At 31.1% G+C, this 26083-nt stretch overlaps 1 protein-coding gene across 1 annotated transcript; it reads left to right on the top strand.

Annotated features, from left to right (window-relative positions):
• The first annotated feature begins 676 nt into the window (after window positions 1–676).
• LOC132751980 (SH3 and multiple ankyrin repeat domains protein 2-like) lies at window positions 677–25431 on the top strand. The gene is made up of 4 exons (XM_060742213.1): window positions 677–857; window positions 21800–21946; window positions 22735–22837; window positions 25283–25431. Exons 1-4 carry the CDS (start codon window positions 816–818, stop codon window positions 25378–25380), a joined length of 390 nt encoding a protein of 129 aa, XP_060598196.1. The 5' UTR covers window positions 677–815; the 3' UTR covers window positions 25381–25431.
• The last annotated feature ends 652 nt before the right edge of the window (window positions 25432–26083 follow it).

The raw sequence follows: 26083 nt of genomic DNA on the forward strand, positions 1-26083 counted from the left end.
TATGGGGGAACTTCCTTTTTTTTAAAAACTGCTTTTTTCATCCGGGGTTTTTAAAAACCCAATTGGGAGACTTAATAAAATATTATTTAAGCTCAGAAAAAAAAGAACAAAAATGAGCCCCGTCATGACAAAACCAACAAAGTGCGTTTGCGACCAGCATGGATCCAGACCAGCCTGCGCATCCGCGCAGTCTGATCAGGATCCATGCTGTTCGCTTACCAACCCTAAACTAATAGCGAACAGCATGGATCCTGATCAGACTGCGTGGATGCTGGTCGCAAACGCACTATGTTGGTTTTGTCGTGGCGCGGCTCAAATCATAATTCCAGCAGCACTGACCACCGCAAACGCACTTGGTACAGAATCAAACAAGTAACTAAATGTAGGACAGATTCATCACGTGAGCTCACCAATAAATGATGGAATAATGAAATCAAAGCTATATACTGTATATGAAAATGATATTTAGAAACACAATCGTTTAAAATTGTCAAGTAGATTCATTAATTCAGGTACATGTGTTTTGGAAGTACTTTCTTTACAATTTTAGAAGCAGATATTAACTTTATAGTAATACATTACCATTTAGTAAAACATCATTATAAGGGCGGCAACTTTGTAGGCTGATATTGTTGTTTTAAAAGCAGAGTTATCCGAACTATAAAGCTGTTAGCTTGTTTGGGTCAAAGGTCGTATCAGCTCGCGAACGTTTCAATATACAGCTGTCAACAGTGTTTACTTATACGGTTGTTTTGAAGATCAAATTAAGGAGTAAAAATTAAAATGACAAATTAAATGGAATAAAATATTTTTAGATGGAGTATACAGTTCGAACGAGGAAGAAAATGAAGGGCAAAGTAAGTTGATTTAATTGTTTACAAAATTAATATCGTCTGCACGCGACAAGAAGGGGGCGGATTATATCTACACTGGAGAACAAAATAAATTGTAGGCCTAAAAGCTTACTAACTCTTAATTTAAAAAAAAATAAAAATTGATATTTAAGAAACATTGGATTTAGTTTTTTTTAATCAGAGAGCAATTTCTGTAAAAAAAATAATTTTGTAATTATGGAATATTAAAATACAATTAAATTTAGGTATGATTTTAAAAAATTGCCAAATGATTACAATACAAAAAAAAAATCAAACTGTTTCAACTTTTTTATTTGTTTTGACTTGTTTCTTAACAGAAGTGACATGTTACATGATCATACACATGTTAAAAGACCTTTATAAGTCATGTGTAAGTTACATTTTCAACTTGCTAAAATTTCTTAAATTTCCCAAAATATTAAGTAATTTTTCCCTATTATGCCAGGGGCCTTTTCCAGCTTCTTGGGCCTTTTCTCAAAATAGCTGGAAAATAGGTTGCAAAATAAAAAAAGGGTGGCATCATGACATGATAATCAGCTGTTGAAGTATGTGAAAATAACTGTTGGCAGGAACAGTATGATACTAGGTACTATCATTCATTAACAGGTATCATCTGAATGGTTTCATTTTCAACCATCCCATTAATAAAATGGAGAAAGCCACAATATCTCAGAAATTATGCACATAATTAGTGGCCTTCATAATGGATGTACCATAAAATAGTACACAAAAAAGGGACGATGGAGGTTGAGACCAGGTTTAACTTAAAGATGCAAATATACTGGAACACTGGAAGCATGCATTTTGTTTCACTGTAGACAGACACACCCCTGTGTGAAATGTGTATGTGCTGTGTATATTCTGTGAACTGTTTATGTACATTCTGTGTACTATTTCCCAGGTGTACTGATAACATACTTGTTCCTCCTGTGTACATTCTGTGTACTATTTCCGTTGTGTACTGTCAACATACTTGTTGCTCCTGTGTACATTCTGTGTACTATTTCCGTTGTGTACTGACAACATACTTGTTGCTCCTGTGTACATTCTGTGTACTATTTCTCTGTTATACTAACAGCATACTTGTTCCTCCTGTGTACATTCTGTGTACTATTTCCCTGGTGTACTGACAACATACTTGTTCCTCCTGTGTACATTCTGTGTACTATTTCTCTGGTGTACTGACAACATACTTGTTCCTCCTGTGTACATTCTGTGTACTATTTCCGTGGTATACTGTCAACATACTTGTTGCTCCTGTGTACATTCTGTGTACTATTTCTCTGGTATACTGACAACATACTTGTTCCTCCTGTGTACATTCTGTGTACTATTTCTCTGGTGTACTGACAACATACTTGTTCCTTCTGTGTACATTCTGTGTACTATTTCCCTGGTGTACTGACAACATACTTGTTCCTCCTGTTTACATTCTGTGTACTATTTCCGTTGTGTACTGTCAACATACTTGTTGCTCCTGTGTACATTCTGTGTACTATTTCCGTTGTGTACTGTCAACATACTTGTTGCTCCTGTGTACATTCTGTGTACTATTTCTCTGTTATACTAAAAGCATACTTGTTCCTCCTGTGTACATTCTGTGTACTATTTCCCTGGTGTACTGACAACATACTTGTTCCTCCTGTGTACATTCTGTGTACTATTTCAGTGGTGTACTGTCAACATACTTGTTGCTCCTGTGTACATTCTGTGTACTATTTCTCTGGTATACTGACAACATACATGTCCCTCCTGTGTACATTCTGTGTACTATTTCTCTGGTGTACTGACAACATACATGTTTCTCCTGTGTACATTCTGTGTACTATTTCTCTGGTGTACTGACAACATACATGTTCCTCCTGTGTACATTCTGTGTACTATTTCCCTGGTGTACTGACAACATACATGTTCCTCCTGTGTACATTCTGTGTACTATTTCTCTGGTATACTGACAACATACATGTTTCTCCTGTGTACATTCTGTGTACTATTTCTCTGGTGTACTGACAACATACATGTTTCTCCTGTGTACATTCTGTGTACTATTTCTCTGGTATACTGACATCATACATGTTCCTCCTGTGTACATTCTGTGTACTATTTCCCTGGCTGTAATAAGACTGGTATGATTGTCTCCTTGATCCGGTAGAGATTTGCTGTCCAGACTTTAAGTCAGAGAAGTACATAGAATTAAGAAAATAAAATTCAGCACCGGGCTGCCTAAATAAAAATTGGTTTAAAGTCATATGCAGTGACTCTAAAATTAATCTAATAAAAACAATAATAAATAAAAGACTTATTCAGAATTATCTAGATTATATCATGGAGAAGTTTTATGGTATTATCATGGACATAAAACTATTTATTATATTATAGCCAAAGCTATGTATTATATAATATAATAATATAGCCAGTATTAAATACCCATTTTGTTCTCAGGTGTAATTTATAATCTTTCAAATCAATAAAATTTTGAAATGTCATGCGTTTATCTCATTAATTTTAAATACAGATATTAACACACGCATTTAATGATTTTTATACTTTATTTAACATGCATACTGCGTTAATGACTTTATGTCTTATTATGTTAAATGCTTTTTGGTAAAAGGTCATAGTTGGCACACTTTTTGAAAATTTGAAACTGTGAGTGTCAGTGAGTGTTGGGTCGCTTGTTAATTAGAAACAGATAGGATTGAAATATACAGAGATCTTAGTGCAAACATGAAATTACCATAGACTACCATGGCAATTACTAGCTTATAAGCCATTGGCTGAAATTCCCCTATACTGTAGTTCAGCTTAACATACTCTTACATTTAAGTACACTTAAATAGAAATAATTGGTGATTAAAAATGAATGAAATTCATGCGGTCATAGATATTGATTGTTGGTAATATATAAAGATATTTCATATGAATTTCCATTATTTTCATCTTTATGTATTATATATGTTATATTTTATCTAAGTAAGTAAATACGATTTTGGAAATTTTGTGGTTCCCTGGGGTGTATTAAATCTTGAAGTTTTCACATTTAAATAAATGTTTTAAGAATTCTAAGACACTACCCCTTGCAGTAATTTATATCATTTATCTTTAACATATTAAAGCTCTCATTTTAAAGCAGCAAAACCTCTTAAAGCAGATTCATGCTAATTTTCATGAAAATTTTGAAATATATTCAAAAGTTAAAATATTGTAAAGTGAACAAAAAAACAACTTACACAAAGCAAAACAGCACTTAATTTAAACCCATGTAAATTACCAAATAAAGGCCAAAAATTGCAAAAAAAAAAGGCCTAATTATTCTGCGTTAGTTACTGAATAGAAAATTTGATATAAATGATAAATACTGCAATTAATTGCACATAACATGTAAATCATTACTTAAATTGTGAATATTTTTACTTTTCCTAAAATACATTTTTCTCAAGTTTGATTTTCTTGAATACCGGTAATTTTGGCTAATCTGGAGGCTGCATGCACAGTCATGTACTTTTGCGGCTTTAATAACAAACTCGAAAATCATATTTCATTCTTAGGGTATTATTAAAATTATTACTTTTCAAAATATTACATGGTGAACCAGGATGTTTATGAAATTTGAGCTATTTTAGGGAGGTAGCATTTTAACAAACTTTTACAAAATAAAGTGTAGGTTTAAAGTTACAAACCCAAGAAAATTTATACTCCATCTAAAATCATAAATCTCATTGAAGGATGAGAAAATTGTACTATCTGACAATTTTTTAAAATCCTGAACTGTTCGTTATTAAGGGGAGAAAGTCACAGACTGTAAGCAGCCAGATAGCTCAGTTGGTAGAGCAGCGAAACTGAGAATTCCGGGGGTCCCAGGTTTGAGTCCCGATCAAACTGCTCATTTTTCTCACCCTGTGACATTTGGCACCCAACATGAGAATTAATGTGACTGCATATAGCTCAGTGTTTAACTCATATCAATTGCTCTGCGTAACCCAGAGATATTCAAGGATAAATGTCAATTAATATAGCAGGGGAGTATGTCACGTTTAAGAAGTGTTCGATACTTAGGGGAGAAAGTGTGTAAGTGGCCGGAAAGCTCAGTCGGTAGAGCTGCATAACGAACTATTCAAAGGATCCCAGGTTCAAGTCTCAGTCAGGCTCCACATTTTTCTCAGCCTGTGACACAAGTCAGACCCTCTGAATAACTTGGCGGCAGCTTTGTCGCAATTAATTCTGCCTGTAAGTGAATGTTTCTATAATGTATTATATTAGTTTACATATATTAGTCACAGTCAATTCATGTTAATCTTTCATCTTATTGTAAGTAGTATGTATCTATTTAAGTTTGTGAAGTTTTGGCTCAAAATCTTTTGAAATCTTTCTTATAAAGTTACAGTAAAACCTCGTCATATTTACACCCTTTGGGAGACAAACATTTTGGTTATTGCTGAGAGTGGTTGTTTAAGAGAGGTTAAAATTATTGTGAATTAGTCTTACTTTGGGATGCACTCATTGTGTTGTTATAAAGAGGTAATTGCTTTATAAAGGGTTGTTCTGCAAAGGTTGCACTGTACCAGCATTATGGCACATTATAAATTTTATGGTATGATTATAGTAAAAGAATAACAAGTAAATAGGTGTTATTTTTGGTCAGAGTCCTTCATTAACTTACTTGAGTCCAGCTTAACATTAGATACATTGTGTGTGGATTGACCGACAAATGAATACATGTTTTAAAAAAAAATTAAAGACCCATTGTTTTCAAGTCATATTTTTCATCAGCTTGTAACAATTGCCTATTTCCTGGTGTACAGAAGTGAAAAATTACTCTTAAGGAAATTAAGCACACTATCAATATTTAATCTTGATATTGATATATTTTCTTATAATACAAATGTAACAAACTCTTGAATTTTGTTGAATTTATTACTGTATAATATAAATACTGGTAGTAAAGAATAAGAAGTTAAATAGAAATTCCTGAAGCCTTTAATATACCAATGTGTCGGCTGTCAATAGCCTTCTTCAGGGTACATAAATAAATAAATAATAGAAAAATACTGTATAATATAAAATATTTATTATAAGTCATAAAGATATATAAATTGTGACAGGTTATATTATATAACCCTTTACAATATCGAAAATAAATTTTTCGAATTTTGATTTGCTTAAACAACAACAGTGAAGTTGAATAACAGAAATCTAATGATAGTATAAAACGGCTATATTTATAAGTAAACAAGAAAAAAAATCAGCTTATGTATAATTTAGCATGTCAATGGCCTGTACGTTGTCTTTCTTTAATTAAACTAATGCATGCCGATTGACATTATACCAGGTATAGTCAGTTAGCAAAATCAATCTTTCAAGACATGCAAGACACGAAGCTTTATATAGTTCCTGCTAAAAACAGACATACCGTATACCCCTGTATAGATGCTCCCCCAAATACACATGTAAATATCCCAATAAACCTCCTGCCCACAACTATATTATAAATTAAAAATTAAAAAAAAAAATCTTCTTTTTTTATAAACATTAAAATTACTTAAAGACTGTAATGTGTGAAAAATCATAGATAAATATTCCCTTAAATGAAAACTCTTTTATAAATATATTTACAAATCAAAGGAATACTTAACTTATTATATTAATTTAAAAACAATTTTTTTGTCATGCCCCAGATTTTAAAAGCAATGCAATGCAATGCACATAAGGGCTTTAATACAGCTGAATTATATTATGGTATATCAACAAGTATAGTACAATTAATTTGTCACATTATCATAATCAGTATCTGAGACTAAGAAGCCCATTAAGCCCTAGAAATGCCCCTATTTCATTTCTAAAAACCTTTCAATTTATGGTATCCTGCAAATAGTTTCCAAAAACTTACTCATTGACCAATTACCACATCTATTTTTACTTCAGTTGCATTGGGTGTGGCAATTAATACAGTTATACATGATTCAGTATTTTGTATGGAAGTCAATATACCATTTTGTTTACATTTGGCTACATTTAATGACAAACAGTTTTACATTTAGTGCTAACTTTTTACAAGTTAAAAGGATATAACTTGCTCTGTTTATTTAAAACCAACATTTAAACATTATACAACCAATATTTGCCTTTAATTCTTAAAAAGGAAAACATTATTCGTATCTGAAGCATTATCAATGTGCCTTTAAAATATTTACTTAATGAAACTGATCAGTGGTTTGATTTGATAGGGTAAATATTAATATATTTAGTACCTTTATTATCGTTTATTCTTTATTTTTCATATATAGTGCATATCAAATTTCAACACGAAAATAACCAGTGGCCTAATTAAAGTACAAATTATCAAATATTGTTTATATGAATATCAAATTTCAACATTTTAATATACATTGTATCAATTAAAGTAAGTAATGGCTAAGTGATTAAGGTTTCTGCCATTTTAAACCTACCGGTCCAGGGTTACAGCCCTTACTTAACGGTTGGGGCCATTTTAGGTCGGAGGTTAATTATGACAAACTTTTCCAAGCTCTTTCAGGTTAAGAGGCAGACATTTTACTATTATAAGGCCTGTCTTGTCACCTAAGTGGCTGCAGTAACAGATTAACTCCTTATATAGTTTAATAGGAGTTAACCTATTACTGCACTAAGGTGATGATCTATCCCTTAAATTGGCACCAAGTATTTCGAGGGCATTCAAGTAACACCAGGACTGGTGCCTGTATATGTTCTATCAATGGTTCTTGAAAGTTTATTGTGTACACCTTTAAATTATATACAAAATATACATAATAGAAAATTATATGAATTACGTATAAAAAAGGGAGTTGTCTAAGTCATAAAATTTTGACTGAATGTAATTGCATCCAGGATTTAATTTAGTATTAAAATACCAATGTAAAAACTGTAATAAAATATTTTATCTAACTATGCAAATTTTAAGCAGTAAAGGCTTAAAATTTCAATAACATATATCCATCCATCTATGTAAATGTCTTATTTTTTGTGAGTACAGTATTTTAATTTGCTACAGTTATTAAGAATTAATGATGCAGGAATTCTTAAGTGTGTGCTTATGTCACAAAAATGTGCAACAACTGTATATTATGCATGATGAAATAAAAGTAATTAAATTTGTTGGATGTGACGTGATCCGTCAGTTTTGTGAGCTTGCAATAGCTTTGTGTGACTGCAGGGGTCACTGCATTATTAGATGCAATGCAGAAAATTATACGGAAATAAATTTGCTAAAATATTAGTTTTGTAACAGGGGTATTGGCCGGGAGTTATAGATTTGGAGCTAGGGGCAATTGTATGATGAAACGTGTCTCAAATTTATTCAATTTTGCTTAAAATGCATTTATTTCAAACCACAGCTACAAATTTGTTCATTTTGCCGTAAGTGCTAAATTAATCGTAATAATGAAAACATATGCTTATGCAGCAGTCAAAATGTACATCAAATGTTTAAAATTTATGTCAAAGGTAAGAATTATAGTGTACCTTCTAATGGACCAAACCTGTGTAAAGCAAAAACCTCTGTAAAGCAAAAACCTCATTTCTTCGAAACATCTCTTCTGAAGACTTCTAAATAGTTATTTCTTCAACAAGTAAGCAGTTAGTCAGTCAACGAGAATCACATCTTTTTATCTTTCTCATATTTCTGTGTTGTATGTGCTGGGATATATGTTATATAAAACAATGAAACTTTGATTAAAAATTTTAAGCAGATACTAAGCATTCATGCCTTTTTTTTCAAATTCATGTAATTTTAGATAGAAAAAAATTTATGGATAAAAATAGTATTTTTCCAACTTTACTGCACCCTATTTTACTCAGAAAATATAGGTCGAGTCATGGCCAAAACAAAGATAATTTTAAGTCAAGGCCTGGCAAAGCGATTTCTTTAATGTTATTTTTGTTGTTGTCCTTTTTGCTGTGCTTATAGATTAATTGCTTACAATATGATAATAATTACTTGAGATTGTTGTTCGGCTAATTGTATTATATGTGTTAGTTATAATTGTAATATGACTGTATAAATATTGACATTAAGGTGTCAATACCATGATTTATTGCACTATTTGGTCACATTACCGGGCTATATGAATAAATAATCACCAGCATATTGTATTGTTTTTTTTTTATCCTATCTCTCTGTTAGTGCAGAAAAGTGTTGGTGCATCTTTGTTTTACACAAAAAGAAAAAAAATTAAAGAAAAAAAACAACAAAAAACAAATTTACAGACGTAAACAATGTTGCACACTTTAATGGATAAACCTGCTTTTTACCAAGCCAAGTGGTTGACTAATCAAAGTGGGGTAGGTTCATAATTAATTCTTTTTAATCATCTATTCACATTATAAGAGGCATAAATATGGATATATCAATGATACTGATAAAAAATACTGTACAATCCAATGTATAATCATGTTTCTCAAATTGTAACATGAAGTAAATGCTCAGAAATTGCTATTGCATGTAATATATCAAAGCACAGAAGGCGCTGAATTTGTTTGGGTCTCAGAATGTAAGAAAGGTGCAGGTTGTGAGATTATATGTTTAGTGCCACCAATGCTTTCCAGCGTTTTAATTGTAGTAAATTGGCTATAAGACTAATTGCAACACTGATATTCAATCCAATGTTTATTTGACTTTAACAATTTAAAAAAATGAGTTACCTTTACTGGGATTTGAACTCCAGACCTCTCGCTTCCTAAGCGAGCCCGAAAACCCTTCAGCCACGGTTAAATTTATATGTGAACGGCCTGAAGAAAACCATATTATTCTAAATTAGGGCTTGTAACGACTTTTAACTGTTGTTTAACACAGATGTAAATAATCCTGAAGCTTACTATAAGCATGTATATTTATAAAGAATCAAAGGGCTTCAAGTTCTTTGGTATTTTCTGATCTTTGCAATCTAAATCGTACTGTATATCTGTATGCATTTTCCTGTATAAGTTTATTTTTATGTATTATAATTCATTTTGTAAGGCACATACGGAATTCTGCATAACTAGAGTTGCATCAAAAAATCATTTATGTACTTTTTTTACGACAGCCACACTTTATCCTTGTAAATCATGGCTACTTCCTTAACAAAAACAATTAAAAAAAGAATTTAACAAAAAAAAGTTTCCTCGACTGGGATTCGAACTCGAGACCTCTCACTCACTAAGCGAGCGTGTTACCACCGTACCACGGAGAAGTTATACACAGAACGTCTGAATAATATCAAGTCATTCTAAATTTAGAACTTCCATTGCATTCAGGTTTGTAATCCTTATTAATTTCGAGGTATTTTGTTCAGGGTAAACCTGTTGTTTAAAATTGAAGTAAATATTTTAGCGAAAATCCTCTCGCCCAAACAGTCCGACATGTAGAATCTATATATTCCACTACTCGGTTTGTGTAGTATTCGGTAATCTACATGGCTAAAAATAGTATTTTCATTGATAAAATCATATTCATCCGCGTAATTTGTGATTGTGCATTTATTGACAATTCTATAAGCCAACGCTATTGTTTAACTTTAAATGCGTTGTAATTTGTTGGATACTTGTAACAAAATAAAATATTTCTTTCTTTTAAATCGCTAGTTTTAAGCTGTTTTGAGAACTACTTGTTGTTAGGTTTGTCATAAACTTCTGTGTCAGAGATTGAATGTCCGCTTTGTATTAAGTTATTTTCGATCAGAAAATACCAGAAAACAATATTAGAAATCTTGACCATCTTTACGCAGTGATCTCCCCTGAATTTTTCGGCTTTAGTGTACATACAAAAGGGAAGTAACCGCTTCAAAAAAGTGGACTACTTTCGGCATTTGCAATTAAGAACATTAGACTCTGAAATTTCGCTACCATTATTTGTTTGGTCTGACGACCCAAACAAATAATAACTATAAAAAGTTAGAAAAGTAAAATTACTCCTTACTATATTATATTAATGTAGACAGGCTATATTCCTTAACAAAATAACTTTTTTGTTTTTGATTAAATGAAGCCATCATTTTGGGCAGAATCGCCACTCTAATTTTGATTTAAGTTAATAAACATTAAAGGTCACATTTAAGTTTAGCGTCAGGTTTTTCTTTTCATTAATTTGTACACACATTTACGCATCATTCTGATGTTTTAACATGTTTTCCAGCATGATACTGGATAAAAGAAGATTTGGGCCTTTAAAGAAATAAATATATACCATGTACAATAATGTAAGCTTTAAAGGACTGAGGTCACAAAGCCTAAAACATAAGATTTTGAAATTCTTACATAGATCAAGTAATGCACTTGAAATAAAAAAATCTTCAACAGATAATAAAGAAATATACTCGAAGTTAATCAAAAATTGATTTTTAGTGTAATTCTTTATAACCTGATCAAGTGAAAAGCGTTGCAACACTTTTCATTTTTAGTTATTTTGTACAATAAAATTGATTATTCCAGGAAAATAGATTGAGGGAATGATGTGAAATTTTGCACATGAGAGACAATGCATCAAATGGTACACAAATCTAGAAATTTTGTTTTCAGTTTCCTCATTTCAAAAAACTTCAGTGGATCGAGTCCCTTTAAGGTAGCAACAAATTATATATGTATTAAACTCATGTTGATAAAAGCCCAGCTCTGATTTAACAACTCTGATTTTCTATACATCAACCTGATATCCTATTGGGCTATTATATTGTACCAATACTTTATGTACCAATATCATTTGATATCATTTTATCGACAACCATAATGTACTCAGATAAGAAGAGTAAACATTGAAAGTCATGGCCTATACATACTTTGTTTACAATTAAACTTGATATAGTTAAACCTGCCACTAACATTGGCTTAATTGCTGTTTATATTTGTGGGTCTAATTTTGTTTTAAATGTACTGAATATTATCATATTATTAAGTATTTTGCTTTGCAATGACCTCTATAAGCACCAGTATGAATCTGTTATTGTCAATCAGTTGTCATAGTATTAATTATTTTTACTTTTTCTTTCAAGTATATATCTCTTGAAATGCACCCCTCCTTATTGTTCATAATTGCGGGGTTGCCATTTAGTAATTAAGTTATTTATAAGCAGTTGTGGATTCAGCTAGCACTGGTCCTTATAACACAAATTCATGCAACTTATATTTATCTGTTACTAAAATCTGGTCCGCTTTTTATTAGTAGAAAGTGACTATAATATTGAATAAAATCAGGCACATACAGGCATCCGGACTTGTTAATATTCAGCATCTTAAATTGTCCTGATTCAAACCAACATCATTTTGGAATAACTGATTCGAATCATTCACATATTATCCCCTATTGATTTTATTGGCATAGAATTTATGCCACAAATTAATTGGTATTATTGAAATCTTTATTGATATTTTCATTGATTTGCTTATCAGATTATTTAATTTGTATACAATATGTATATATATAAAGAAATATGTGAAATTAAATAATAATTTCAACACAGTTTTACAAGATATATTCAATATAGTTAACGAATTGTCCACCCTTAAGGCATTTTTCTTTTATATTTCAATAATTTCATAACATTAAGTATAGCTTTTGTGTATTAACTTTAGCTTTGATATAATGTTATGCTACAGTGGTATTAACTAGTGCCACTTTAAGCCTGGGATTATCTTGTAATTCTCTCATACTTAGGATATACACTTATTAAAAAACATATATTTTTTTTGCTTCAGTTAGCATAATGTACTATTAAGTCTCTGAATGTTTAGCAGTTAAAATGACTCATTTGTACCATAGGTTAGGAATATAATGATTATATATTCTATTTACTGCCAATATTAACTTTTTGATAATTTGAACACTGCATGGCCTATAAAGACTCAAAATCAAGGGTACTGGTACTTTTTCTGATTTCAAGTTATTTTTTTGTTATTTTGTATAATGTTGGCTACTTAATTTATACATGTAGTAGTTTTAGGAACTTTAAGATCATTTAACAGACCCTAATTTGAACCAAAAGGCATCAGCTGTAACATTACTTACAAAAATATACTCAATTTTAGATGCTTTTAGTTTAAGACATTTATTGTAGCATAAATCAATATTAGCAAATTGAACTTTCAAAATTCTTTATTACTGATTTTTTAAGTGCCACACCCCAATATTTGCCCAAGTTTTATGTGCAACTTATTTCTTTTTTTTTCATTTTGGACCTATACAAGTAACAAAATAACTTTAATAACCAGTGAGTTTTGCTTTTAACATTTTTTTCCCCATCTTTAATAAATGCATATGTGTGTAAAATTATGAAACTCCCCTTTTCACAGACTCAATGGGACAATGTCACATCTTTACCAACAACTTAAACTGGTGACCATGTGTAGTGCATCTAATAAAACTAACAAACATCTTCAGAGAATGTATAAGTATATATTCAAGATAACATGGCAGTGTATGTATAGATAATGTCAAATACAAAAGATTCAGCAGAACATGGTCTTGGAAAATCTTATGAAAAATGTCAGAACTTGCGGGATAATTAAACACTGATACAGAATTAACACGTATGACATCAATAGCTTCCTATTTATTTAAATATAGCTCTGTGTTTGCATACATTTTGGCATATAAATATAATCTTGAGAAAAAATGATCGCTTAAAGAGACATTCAAAAAATTTAGTTGCCTTAGTGGACCAGAGGATTCGAACCCCACATGCGTTTAACGCGTGTTATATATTGTCGCTTCTGGTTATTTTATTACGTTTTGCAAAGATGAATTTAAGGCATCTAGCCAAACTGTCTTCAATAGATGATTATTGGATGTTCTTTTGTGTGTGGTGATAGTGGTGGTATTGTAGATCACACAGTAAAACCACAATGAATTTGCCAGAGCATTATAGTTCAGCCATGCAGGCTGTCAAGCACTTTACCAGTACTTGTTGCCTTCACAAGGAACTGTTTCTTCTGTACATGCCAGAGCAGAGGTCTGAGTGTGATTGATGGTGTGATCAATCACAACGAAATTGACCTGCACTGTCCGGGAATTGAACCCAGATCGCCAGATTCACAGTCCAATGCTCTACCTTTTGAGCTAACCAGACAGCTTTTGTTTGTGTGGTTTGTTTGTTAATTACATTTAAGGGTTTGTAATTCTGATTACAAACCTGCCATTTTCATGTCATAGAATTATTTTTATACTGAGAAGAGAACTGATATTTCATTTTACGTTTGTACATTAATTTATACAAACAAATGATACATTGTAGTGAATAATGGCTGTATTCAAATTGCCATTAATCAATATGCAGCTATCATTGCTTTTAATACAGGGGTCTTTCTGTTTCAGACTTATATAAAAATCACCAGAGCATAAGCCCATAATTGCTGTAAATTTTAAAACTTTGCTTATGCACTGTACATTAAACAATTCATGTATTGCAGTTTTTTTATCATCAAATTTGGTTTTTAATAATGTTTAAGATAATAAAATTGTTTGCATTATAAGTTCCCCCCTACATACAATATCATTATTATACATGTACATGTATATACTTACAGTTTTCTAATTTATTCAGCTTATCTTATCAGCAAATTTAAAGCAAAATGCATGATATAGATTATATGTTCAAGCAGATCAGGACCCCCGCATTTTTGTATGAAAATTAAAAAAAAATATCAGAAGTTATCAAATGCTAACAAAGTATATGGTTTAATGTTTTTTAGTCAGTTAAGACTTAATTAATCAGTAGAAATATAAGAATATGTAGCAGTTTCTCTAATTACACCATAATTATGTAACAAGTTAGAAATATAAAGTGATGAAAACTCTACATTCTGACCTATTTTGCATATTAATACATTTGACTTGACTGGAAATTGAATAGTTAATTCTGACCTATTTGCATGATAAATTCACCTTGATTGGAAAAAAGTTTATTCTGTCCTATTATGCATGATAAATTCATCTTGATATAAAAAGTTTATTCTGTCCTATTATGCATGATTAATTCACCTTGATGTAAAACAGTTTATTCTGTCCTATTATGCATGATTAATTCACCTTGATGTAAAACAGTTTATTCTGTCCTATTATGCATGATTAATTCACCTTGATGTAAAACAGTTTATTCTGTCCTATTATGCATGATTAATTCATCTTGATGTAAAACAGTTTATTCTGTCCTATTATGCATGATTAATTCACCTTGATGTAAAACAGTTTATTCTGTTCTATTATGCATGATTAATTCACCTTGATGTAAAACAGTTTATTCTGTCTTATTATGCATGATTAATTCATCTTGATGTAAAACAGTTTATTCTGTCCTATTATGCATGATTAATTCATCTTGATGTAAAACAGTTTATTCTGTCCTATTATGCATGATTAATTCACCTTGATGTAAAACAGTTTATTCTGTCCTATTATGCATGATTAATTCACCTTGATGTAAAACAGTTTATTCTGTCCTATTATGCATGATTAATTCACCTTGATGTAAAACAGTTTATTCTGTCCTATTATGCATGATTAATTCATCTTGATGTAAAACAGTTTATTCTGTCCTATTATGCATGATTAATTCATCTTGATGTAAAACAGTTTATTCTGTCCTATTATGCATAATAAATTCACATTGATTTGAAGTGGTAAATTATGCCCTATTTTGCAATAATAAATTCATCTGGATTGGAAAATATCAAATGCTGTCCTATTTTGAAAATTAGTAAATTCACCTGGATTGGAAAATAGTAAATCTGTCCTATTTTGCATACATGTATTGATTATAATTCACATTTATTGGAAAATAGTTAATTCTAGCATATATTGCATAATAAATTCACCTGGATTGGAAAAGTAAATTCTACTTTATTTTGCATAATTAATTCACCTGGCTTTAGAGCATTTATATAAATTTAATGTATTTTTTTTGTGTTTGATTAAAGATTTATTCAAATCATCAATATGGAGGTCACAGTGCTGCTTTAAAGTAGATTATGAAATAAACAAGAAAGAAATCTATAGCTTTTAAGTCAGGACTCCACTATCAGATATTAATTGATCAAGGTTTTTCCTTACTTAAAAACTGCTTTTAAGAAATATAACAGATAAGTTTATATTAAATGAATTGTGCTATGAATGTCTGTCACCAAGGGCACATGTAGATTGTAACGTTTTTGTGTTATCTCTTCAAATGTTTACATAGATTCACTTATATAGCTCTTAGGAATATGTTAAACAAGTTTAGTTTTGAAAATATTTTCGATTAAACTTTTAATAATTACTGATTTATCAATACTAACAGGTACTTGAGAGTTTGAAGGTCATTTAAGCCTTTTATTTAATTGAAGACAATGTTTATATATCCACCCACATAAAACTCTATATAAGGTCACTGCTTGAGATCTTTGTTCTTGAGATAAAAATAGACATAAAAGATATTGACAAAAAATCAGATTAACATAAATATATAAGTTATATATAATATCAAACTTGAGGGCATTAATCAATCATCAATTACATTATGTATCATTTCTCCATTACTAAGAAATTTTTTATGATACTAAATAACATTTTTTAGGAAGTGTGTTTTCCTATGACATTGTCTTCACTTTAAAATTCCAAATATTCAATAATGAAAAAAATCTACAACTGCTTTAAAGGTGGCAGCTTAGTTGATGAAAGACAATTATGCCAGTACTGTTAATGTCCTCTTTTCCAGATTCAAACAATAACTCAGGTTATTCCAAGATACTCCACCCCCGCCTGCCGAGCCCAAACCCACCGAAAAAGGGCAAAAAATTCCTGGTGTTATAAAAACCATTCAATAATTTACTTACTGAAATTACTGATATAATAACTAAATTATGGGTGGGATCTATTTTGCTGAATTTTACAAACAAGCCAGTTGCTATTAACATAAAAAACAAGAGTCTGTCGAATAAATAAGATTATATATAAATTACTTAAAGCGGCGGTAATCTGCGATATCCCCCAGATAGATGATGCCTGCTTGAATCTCATATATCTGATGACACTAATTGAAATTTCATTTTCTGATGCTATCTTGCATCCATAATCAATTAAATGAGTATAGACCCCAATTAAATTTTGACATCCAATATATGGGTGTATATCATTTTAAAGCTGTTTGTAATCGTCAATTAAAGGTACACCACCAATAAGGTGGAAAAATACAATACAGTGAAATACTTAATAAAAAAAAATCTTCAAATTTATCTTCCTATTGTCATGGTTTGGCACTTCTAAACTTCATATTGTCATGGGTTTATACTTGTTGTCATGGTTTTATACCATTTAACTTCTCAATTGTCATAGTGTTAAACTTCAAACTTCTTTTTGAAATGTATTTAACTTTTAAACATCTTTTTGCCATAGTTTTACACTTCTAAACTTCTTATTATCATGGTTTTACATTTCTAAATTTCTCATTGTCATGGTTTTATACTCTCATTGTCATGGTTTTATACTTGTTATGAATTTTACCTCTATACTTCTTATACATACAATGTAACTATCACAGTTTTTAAGCTCTTAACTCCTTATTACCATGGTTAACACATTTAGACATCTGTAACCCTTAATTACCATGCTAAATGATATTAGATGGATCTTTCAAGGTTGAATATAAGCCATTCATAAATTTTAGAGAATATTTCAAAACCTAGCGAAGAATGCAGACCATATGCTTAATCATCTTGGTCTACTAAATGTTCCACAGGTAAGTTCAGTTGCCACCAAAAGTCTAAAAGTTAACACTGTTAAACATAGGTAAGGCACAGAACTGTTACACATACAAGTAAAGTACAGAATGATATGTGGTCCAATGGTAACATGCCGGTCTAAATAATTCAGGATTTGAACCTCGCTGATAACAATACAAGGGTTTGATGTAATACTGCTGTACATGTGGCGTTAATGAACCTGGGACATCCCTGAAATGGGGCAACTGCTGTATCCATGCACTCTTTCTGAAACAAGAGCTGTTGATAGGACATGCAGCATGCTGGATTATTCTCTGTTCTTGATAGTGAAACATTAGAATCTGGATAATGTAGAATTTTCTTAAGTTTCATAAAGGACCAAAATTCTGTCAAAATTCATATCAGAGTTATGGAACTTTGGTGACTTATGTGGCTCTAAAATAGTAGTCTGTGAAGTTTCATTATAGTAGTTTTGGAGATAACATTCCATGCAAATACAGGTTGAGTACAAAAGCTCTCCCTAATGTCCCTTATTAATTCTTTGGATAGTTAATCTAAAAGTCAAACAGCTTTAGTATTATAATTGACTCTACATGCAGCATCACAGATATGAGGAATGAAAAGGTGTAATTAATGAACCAACAAAAAAAATCCCCCCAAAAAACAGAACAAATAGTTTACCTTCTTTTATCATGTGTTCACACCTTTAAACATTGTGTTAAGTCATGGGTTCACACCCATAAACATATTACTAGAGGAATGGACCTTTAAAAATGCTTTTTTATTATAATGTTTTACAGAATGCAACCTCATTTAGCCATTGGTTTCAACACATTTTAGTCATAGTAGGAAACAAGTGAATAAAATAACACTTAAAAATCCTTTAGTAAGATTTTTTAGTCATGGATACACTGTTTAGTCATCATGGCAGTCAAGACTTAAATAATTCTTTTAGTCATAAAGTTACAGTGTATTGTTAAACCATCTTTTGAACTCAAAGTTTACACTTTTAGACAATCCAGTGGGTGGATTATGGAACGCCGTGACTATCTTATGTTATCAATGTTTTTGCTATCTTGTGAAACGATGATATTATTTTGTCATTTAAGCATATTATCATGTGCAATAAAATTATTTCTTGTCTAAAGACAATGCTGACTTGTTCAAACAGCATGTTAACTTGTCAAATAATCATTATGACATGTGCAGACAACATGTTAACTTGTCAAAGTATCATGATGACTTGTGCAAACGACATGTTAACTTGTCAAGATTTCATGATGACAGCAAACAGCATGTTAACTTGTCGAATTATTGTGATGACATGCTCATAATACCTTAACAAGTTAACATGTGTTTTGCACAAGTCATCACGATTTTTTGACAAATTAACATGTTGTCTGCACAAGTCATCATGATACATTGACAAGTTAACATGGCATTTGCACAAGTCATCATGATACATTGACAAGTTAACATGCTGTTCGCACATGTCATCATGAAATGTTGACAAGTTAACATGTCATTTTCACAATTAAGTCACCATGATACTTGGACAAGATAGCATGTTGTTTGCACATGTTATCACGATGATCTGACAGGTTAACATACTGGCTGCACATGTCATCATGAAATTTTGACAAGTTAGTATAGCATTTGCACAAGTCATAATTATACTTGGACAAGTTAACATGTCGTTTGCACAAGATATCATGATACTTGGACAAGTTAACATGCTGTATGCACATGTCATAACGATAATTCGACAAGTTAACATGCTGTTTACACATGTCATCATGGAATTTTTACATGTTAGCATGGTATTTGCACAAGTCATCATGATACTTTGACAAGTTCACATGTTGTCTTCACAAGTCATCATGGTTATTTGACATGTTAACATGCTGTTTGCACAAGTCGTCATGATACTTTGACAAGTTAACATGCTGTTTGCACAAGTCATCACGATAATTCGACAAGTTAACATGTCGTTTTCACAAGTCATCATTAAACTTTGACAAGTTAACATGGCATTTGCACAAGTCATCATGACACTTTGACAAGTTAACATGCTGTTTGCACATATCATCATAATAATTCGACAAGTTAACATGTCGTTTGCACAAGTCATCATGATGCTTTGACAAGTTAACATGCTGTTTGCACATATCATCATAATAATTCGACAAGTTAACATGTCGTTTGCACAAGTTATCATAATACTTTGACAAGTTAACATGTTGTTTGCACAAGTCATCACGATACTTTGACAAGTTAGCATGTTGTCTGCACATGTCATCATAATAATTTGACAAGTTAACATGCTGTTTGTACAAGTCAGCATGTTCCTTTGACAAGACGTGATGCAATTTGCACATGTATGTTAACATGCTCAAACGACAAAATAATATTATCGTTTCACAAGATAGCAAAAACATTAATAACATAAGACAGTCACGGCGTTCCATAGTGGATCATCACAAACTTGGTATATTATATATTAGGCATGTCATGACAAAACCAACATAGTACATTTGTGACCAGCATGGATCCAGACCAGTCTGCGCTTCTGCATGGATCCATGCTTTTCGCTATCAGTTTCTCTACTTGTAATAGGGTTGGTAAGCGAACAGCATGGATCCTGATCAGATTGCGTGGATGCGCAGGCTGGTCTGGATCCATGCTGGTCGCAAACCCATTATGTTGCTTTTGTCATGGCACGGCTCATATAAGGTAGGTTAATTGATTCAGATTGACCAAACAATTAATTTTAGATCCATAATTCCATTCCCTTTGATTTCAGTGTCATCCTTATGATATTATATTATCATATTTAGATGAAAAGGTATATAGTATTGTATAGAATTGTGTGTGATTCTAATATTACCTTGGTTCGTTTCAATGTTAATTAATGGTTTTATACCATCTTCTCTTTTGTGCTGTGTCACTTCAGACAAAGCTCAAGGTTTGAATTTAAGACGTTTGATGAAAATAAGAAGCCTGTAGGTTAAAGTGTTAGTGACACAAAGATGGTGTAACTAACATTAAGATTTATTTCTGAAATTTTCATGGTAACAAGATCCAACAGGTTTTAATTACCTGACACATAGTGGAATTATGGATAAAAATATAAACACTTGAAAGACAAACTTATTGTCATTAAAATCCTTTTCAAATTACTTAAATGGACAAGATTTCCTTTATACAAATTTAGCTTGAAGGATTTAATTTAACTGGTTATTAAACAACATATAATATGTTATAATATATCAACTTAATTTTGTCTTTTACCATAAATATTATATCTAAAGGTCCATTATGAATGCCATGCAAGAAATGGTTTTATGTTTATTTCCCGAAAACTTCTTTTTTGGTGTCCTGTTAAAGTTTTTAACCTGTTATATAGTTTCTAAAAAGTTGCTCATTAGATGATCATTAGGTGATCTTCTTTTAAAGTTGTTCAAAACAATTTATTGCATGCAGAACTCTGGTTGCCATGGCAACGGAAAGAAAAATCTTTAAAAATCATCTCTTCTGACACATGAAACATCATGTAGTGGACCTCTTCAAATACCAGCCCTGGGGTCAAAATTTATGTAGACCATATTCCCTGGTGAGCGATTGAGGACCATGAAGGTCCTCTTGTTGTGCGAATTACAAGTACAGAGTCAGTTGTACTTATTAAGTATTTTGTATGGAAGTTAGATTAATACTTTACATTTTTAATACTTTTAATATGACAATATTTTTTTCCATTCATTATTTTCCTCATGTTATGTCATGTTGCCTTTTTTAAGATGGGAAAATCTATTTGTTTCTTTAGGAAAATGTACCTTAAATCTTGATTATGTCTTGTAAAACCTCAAATAGTGAATAGCATCAGTGTTGGCATAGTGATTATAAACAATTATTTTATTATCTAATGGGGGCCAAGTGAAATCACCTAGATGAAGACAAATGTAACTTTTATTATTTATTTTTTTAAGACTCAAATGGTAAAATGAGCATTAGTGGGGGGGGGAGTTATAACTTTTCTTGCTTCTTATTAAAGCTCAAATGGTGAAGAGAGCATCAGTTAGGGCGGAGTTATAACTTTTCTTTTTTTCTTTTTAAAGCTCACATTGTGAAGAGAGCATCAGTGGTGGCGGAGTTATCATTTTTCTTTCTTTTTATTAAGGCTAGCATCAGTGGGGGCAGAGTTATAAATATTCTTTCTTCTTTTTAAGGCTCAAATGGTAAAGAGAGCATCAGTGGGGGCGGAGCTTCACCACCTAGATGAAGACAAATGTATAACCACAGATCCAGGAGAAAACAGTAAAAGACGTACTCTGAAACTTATAAAGAAACAAAACTCTTGGGGATTCACGTTACAGGTACAAAATGTTATGATATAAAACTGATACTGTACTCTTCTTTTCAAAAATTCTTTCTGCATTCAATTCCTTTAATTCATATCTTAAAATTTTGTTTCAGCATATTTAGTTAAGCTTGTGTTTCAAGCTTGAAGAGTATTGGAACCATCTTTGAACTCACTTCCTGGAAAGAGCCAGAACTGTTATTGCCAAATGAGTAACCTCGGTATTGGGATCAGACCAACGATTCATTTTTTTGAGAGGCAGACACTTTAAACACTTTAAACACAAGGTCACTACTGGTTTATACAGTAAACTAGCATTTTTGGAATGAAAATTTGTCAACCCTTGCAAATGGAGAAATTTAGCCATATGTAATTGGAACCATACCAATTAATAGTTTTCACATAATTTTATGAGTTTAAGACTTGTATATACTGGCAATTTAATCAGATTATTTTCAAATAATTTGTTAAAAAAAATCAGTTTTAGTAATATTTTCTTCTATTCTTTGTAGTTGCAAAGTCTTTAAAGGCACTGTTTTTATGTCCTTTTCAGGATCATCATTACAGTCATACAAATATGTTGAATTATCTCCCTTTATTGATTGTCATGCTTTTATATTTTTATTACTTCCCTTTAAGGATAAAGACATATATTTCATATTTTATTACCTCCCTTTACAGATTTTGTTAATGACATTAAGACAAAACTTTTAAAAAATAAGTTATCTTTAGATCTGATTTGGACAAAATTGTTTTTTATAGATTGTAAAAGAAAAGTATTTAATTAAGAATTTATTGTTTCAGACATATGGAATTAAACACAAAAAGACAAATGATATAGAGATTATGACATATGTAGATTATGTAGAGTTTGATGGAGCGGCCTGGATTGCTGGTATGAGACGAGGTAAGAGAATGGTAAAATAAATTCAATATTGACCTTTATGGTAAAATATGAGTTAGTTAATATTATATACTGAGGTCTGAGATACTTAAGAGACATTTAAGATAAGATATTGACTTTGAAGGTAATATATTGACCTGTGATGTATCATATTGACCTTTAAAGTTCCTGTATGTTTTGATCAAGGTGGTTAACCACACTTAGTGAAATTATATACATGTATGTGTACATAATATTGCAAAATAAAACAATTTTCAAACATTGAAGAATATGTAAAATATGTACTGCAAATATTTTTGTATATGTATATGTTATCATTAAAATATGTGCATTCATTTCTCATTGTAAAATTTGACTTAAACTTTATAGAAAATAAATATTTTATTACCTCCCTTATTAACATGAAATGTTAAATTTGGTGATATCTTTGTAAATAATGCTTTTTGGAACCTACAATATTGATAAATCTTAATTTGAGCATCATATTTATGATTTAAAACCATAAAAAAGTTGTGTTACAGGATCTTTAATGTACCATTTTGACCTGTTAGGTATCATATTGACCTGTGAGGTATCATATTGACCTAGCTGTGAAGTATTATATTGACCTGTGAGGTATCATATTGAGCTTTGAGGTATCATATTGACCTGTGAGGTAATATGTTGACCTATGAGATACCATATTGACCTGTCAGCTGCAAGATAATAAATTGGCCTATGAGATGATATATGATATACTTACCTATGAGGTAAAAACATTGAATTGTTAGATAATATACTGATCTTCGAGGAAACATAATTTATGAAACTGTAAGGTATGATTATATTAGGATATATATATTTACCTGTGAGTGTGAGATGATATGTGTCATGAGGTAACGCATTGACACAATGTGATCATATAGTGACCTGAGAGGAGATTATTTACATGTGAGATATGATATTGACTAATGTGGGCTAATATATTGACCTCATCACCTGTAATGAAATATATTGACCTGTGAGATAGACCTATACTACTTAATTTTGAGATAATAAATGTACCTATGAGGTAGCAGGCTGAGAGATTGCATCATAAGCTGAGAGAATTAATTTACTGATATAAGTGTTGACAACAAATATTGACAAGTTTGGTAAGGTAAGAACCTATGAGGTCAGACTTTGACCCATGAGGTGAGATATGAACTTGTGAGGAAATATTGTACCTTAAGTTTGAGGTAACAGCTTATATATTGGATATCATTATGGTGATAAAACTAGGATATTTTGCATAATTTGCATTATAAATGCAAAATTTTATTACATACAAATGTACATTGTGAATATATACATGTACATAGATTGTGATTTAACTTTAAGGTTCACTTTAAAAAAAATACTATTCTTGGCACAGCCCACTTAAAATAGAAATCATAGATAGAAAAAAAAATTGCAGTTTTATTATTGATAACAGATACTGTCATAACAAAATATTGTTTATTATTGTATGCCTAAAGTTACTAAGTGTTAGTAAAGATTTTTTGCCTGTTACATCCTTGTACGTAGTACATGTAAACCCTCATTATTACTTTAGCTGAGATGATGTATAGTTGTACCATGAAGTTAACCTACGTCAAACATGATCGTAAATAATGAAAAACAATAACCACTATTAATTAATTATTTTCTTATTTCCTAAACAAAAGTGATGTAAATCGGTATATAGAGATTATTATTAAGATAAGAGTTGAATATTCTTAAGGGAAAAAAAGAACAGGAATAAAAGATTTTTGTTATAAGTTGTAGATGTATGATTGTCAAAATGTAGCATTTGACTGTGGTAACTTCCCCTGATTGACCATCTCCTACGCTGTGGTCACCCTTTGCTTATATATCCCATCAGATGAAGGAAAGTTTCCTAATTGACCCCTCCCCATAAACTGTCAGTCATGTGGCACTATTACAAAAATCAATGATGAAATGAATTATGAATATGATTGAATTATGAATGAAGAACTTGACACTTAAGGAGATGGCACTTTCATTTCTCACATCATTCTGGAAGTTAATCATGAAGTTTATGGCATCATACATGATGACACTGATCACAAAATATATCCAGATCTGTGCAAGATGGATCTGATATAATTAAAGTTTTACTCCAAGTGGGTTTATTTTCAAGAAACAATTTATCAAATGTAAAACAAATTAATTTGTAATAAATTTTTAAGAAAATTTTATTGTACTATAAAGCGATTTGAATATAAAATAGTGAATACAAATTCTTAAAAGGGTAAAAAATGCAGACTACTCGTTTTCGTCTCGAAGTTTCCAAATCAATGAGATATGTAATGTGAGGTCTGGCAACTTATGTCATACTGCCTTGTGATATGGTAAGCATAACCAGTTCTTATAATACTTAAAGTTCTAATAAAGGTTGAATAAGTGATATTTTTTCTATGATTTCAGGGGACGTAATTTTGTCTGTAAATGGAGAAAAAGTAGGGGAGATTACTCATCAACAATTAGTGAACAAAATCCGACAGGCTGGAGATACATTAAGGTGAATATTATTTTACTTCATATTCTAGAACTTTAAGGATTTGTTGGTTTTTATTATATTCATACAAGGCTATGAAACAGTTTCCTTAAAGGGACTTCACTGATCGAGTTTTTTTGACATGATGACACTGCAAAAAATGTTTTTTTGAGATAAAATTCATTCCATTTGATGTAGGTCTAGACCTATAACTTGTGTTTCAGGTCATTCACTAACTCTGTTATCCCAGAATAATTATTCTTAATGTGAAAAATGACCTAAAATTGAAAAGCCATGCTATGATTTCCACCTAAATAAGGCTAAAAATAGAACAAAAAAGTGCTTTTCAATGTAATTTTCTTGAAGCATCTTTTGCATATCTTTCTGTTTTAAGTGCCCAGCTGAGCAGATGTAAGAATTTAAAATTTAATATTTTTACGCTTTTGGACCTCAGCAGCATTTCTTTAAATTTAATTCACATTTCTAGTCTGTTTCCTGTATTAACTATCTTAGAACCACCAAACTTCCATAATATAGCTAGATAGCTTCCTCAAAGGAAAGAACCAATTTGAAAGGTCCTTGGCCTGGATTTGAACCAAAAGTGATTTGAAGTGAGTGGTTTGAAGTGAGTGACCACAATCAGTCAGGCCTCTAACTTCCAGAACTGGTGCCTTAATAGGAAAGATGGTCATAATTCCAGTAAAGCTCATTTACTTCTTTAAGAGAGGCTA

This window comes from Ruditapes philippinarum, unplaced genomic scaffold, assembly GCF_026571515.1.
Source record: "Ruditapes philippinarum isolate M1 unplaced genomic scaffold, ASM2657151v2 ctg1029_1_1_1_1, whole genome shotgun sequence".
Taxonomy (NCBI): domain Eukaryota; kingdom Metazoa; phylum Mollusca; class Bivalvia; order Venerida; family Veneridae; genus Ruditapes; species Ruditapes philippinarum.

Bases quoted from the DNA above. Each gene is read 5' to 3' on its own strand.
- LOC132751980 (XM_060742213.1), top strand. From the start codon at position 816: ATGGAGTATACAGTTCGAACGAGGAAGAAAATGAAGGGCAAA. The intron at 21,947-22,734 runs GTACAAAATGTT...TTATTGTTTCAG, and splicing joins CTTGGGGATTCACGTTACAG to ACATATGGAATTAAACACAA. The intron at 22,838-25,282 runs GTAAGAGAATGG...CTATGATTTCAG, and splicing joins GATTGCTGGTATGAGACGAG to GGGACGTAATTTTGTCTGTA.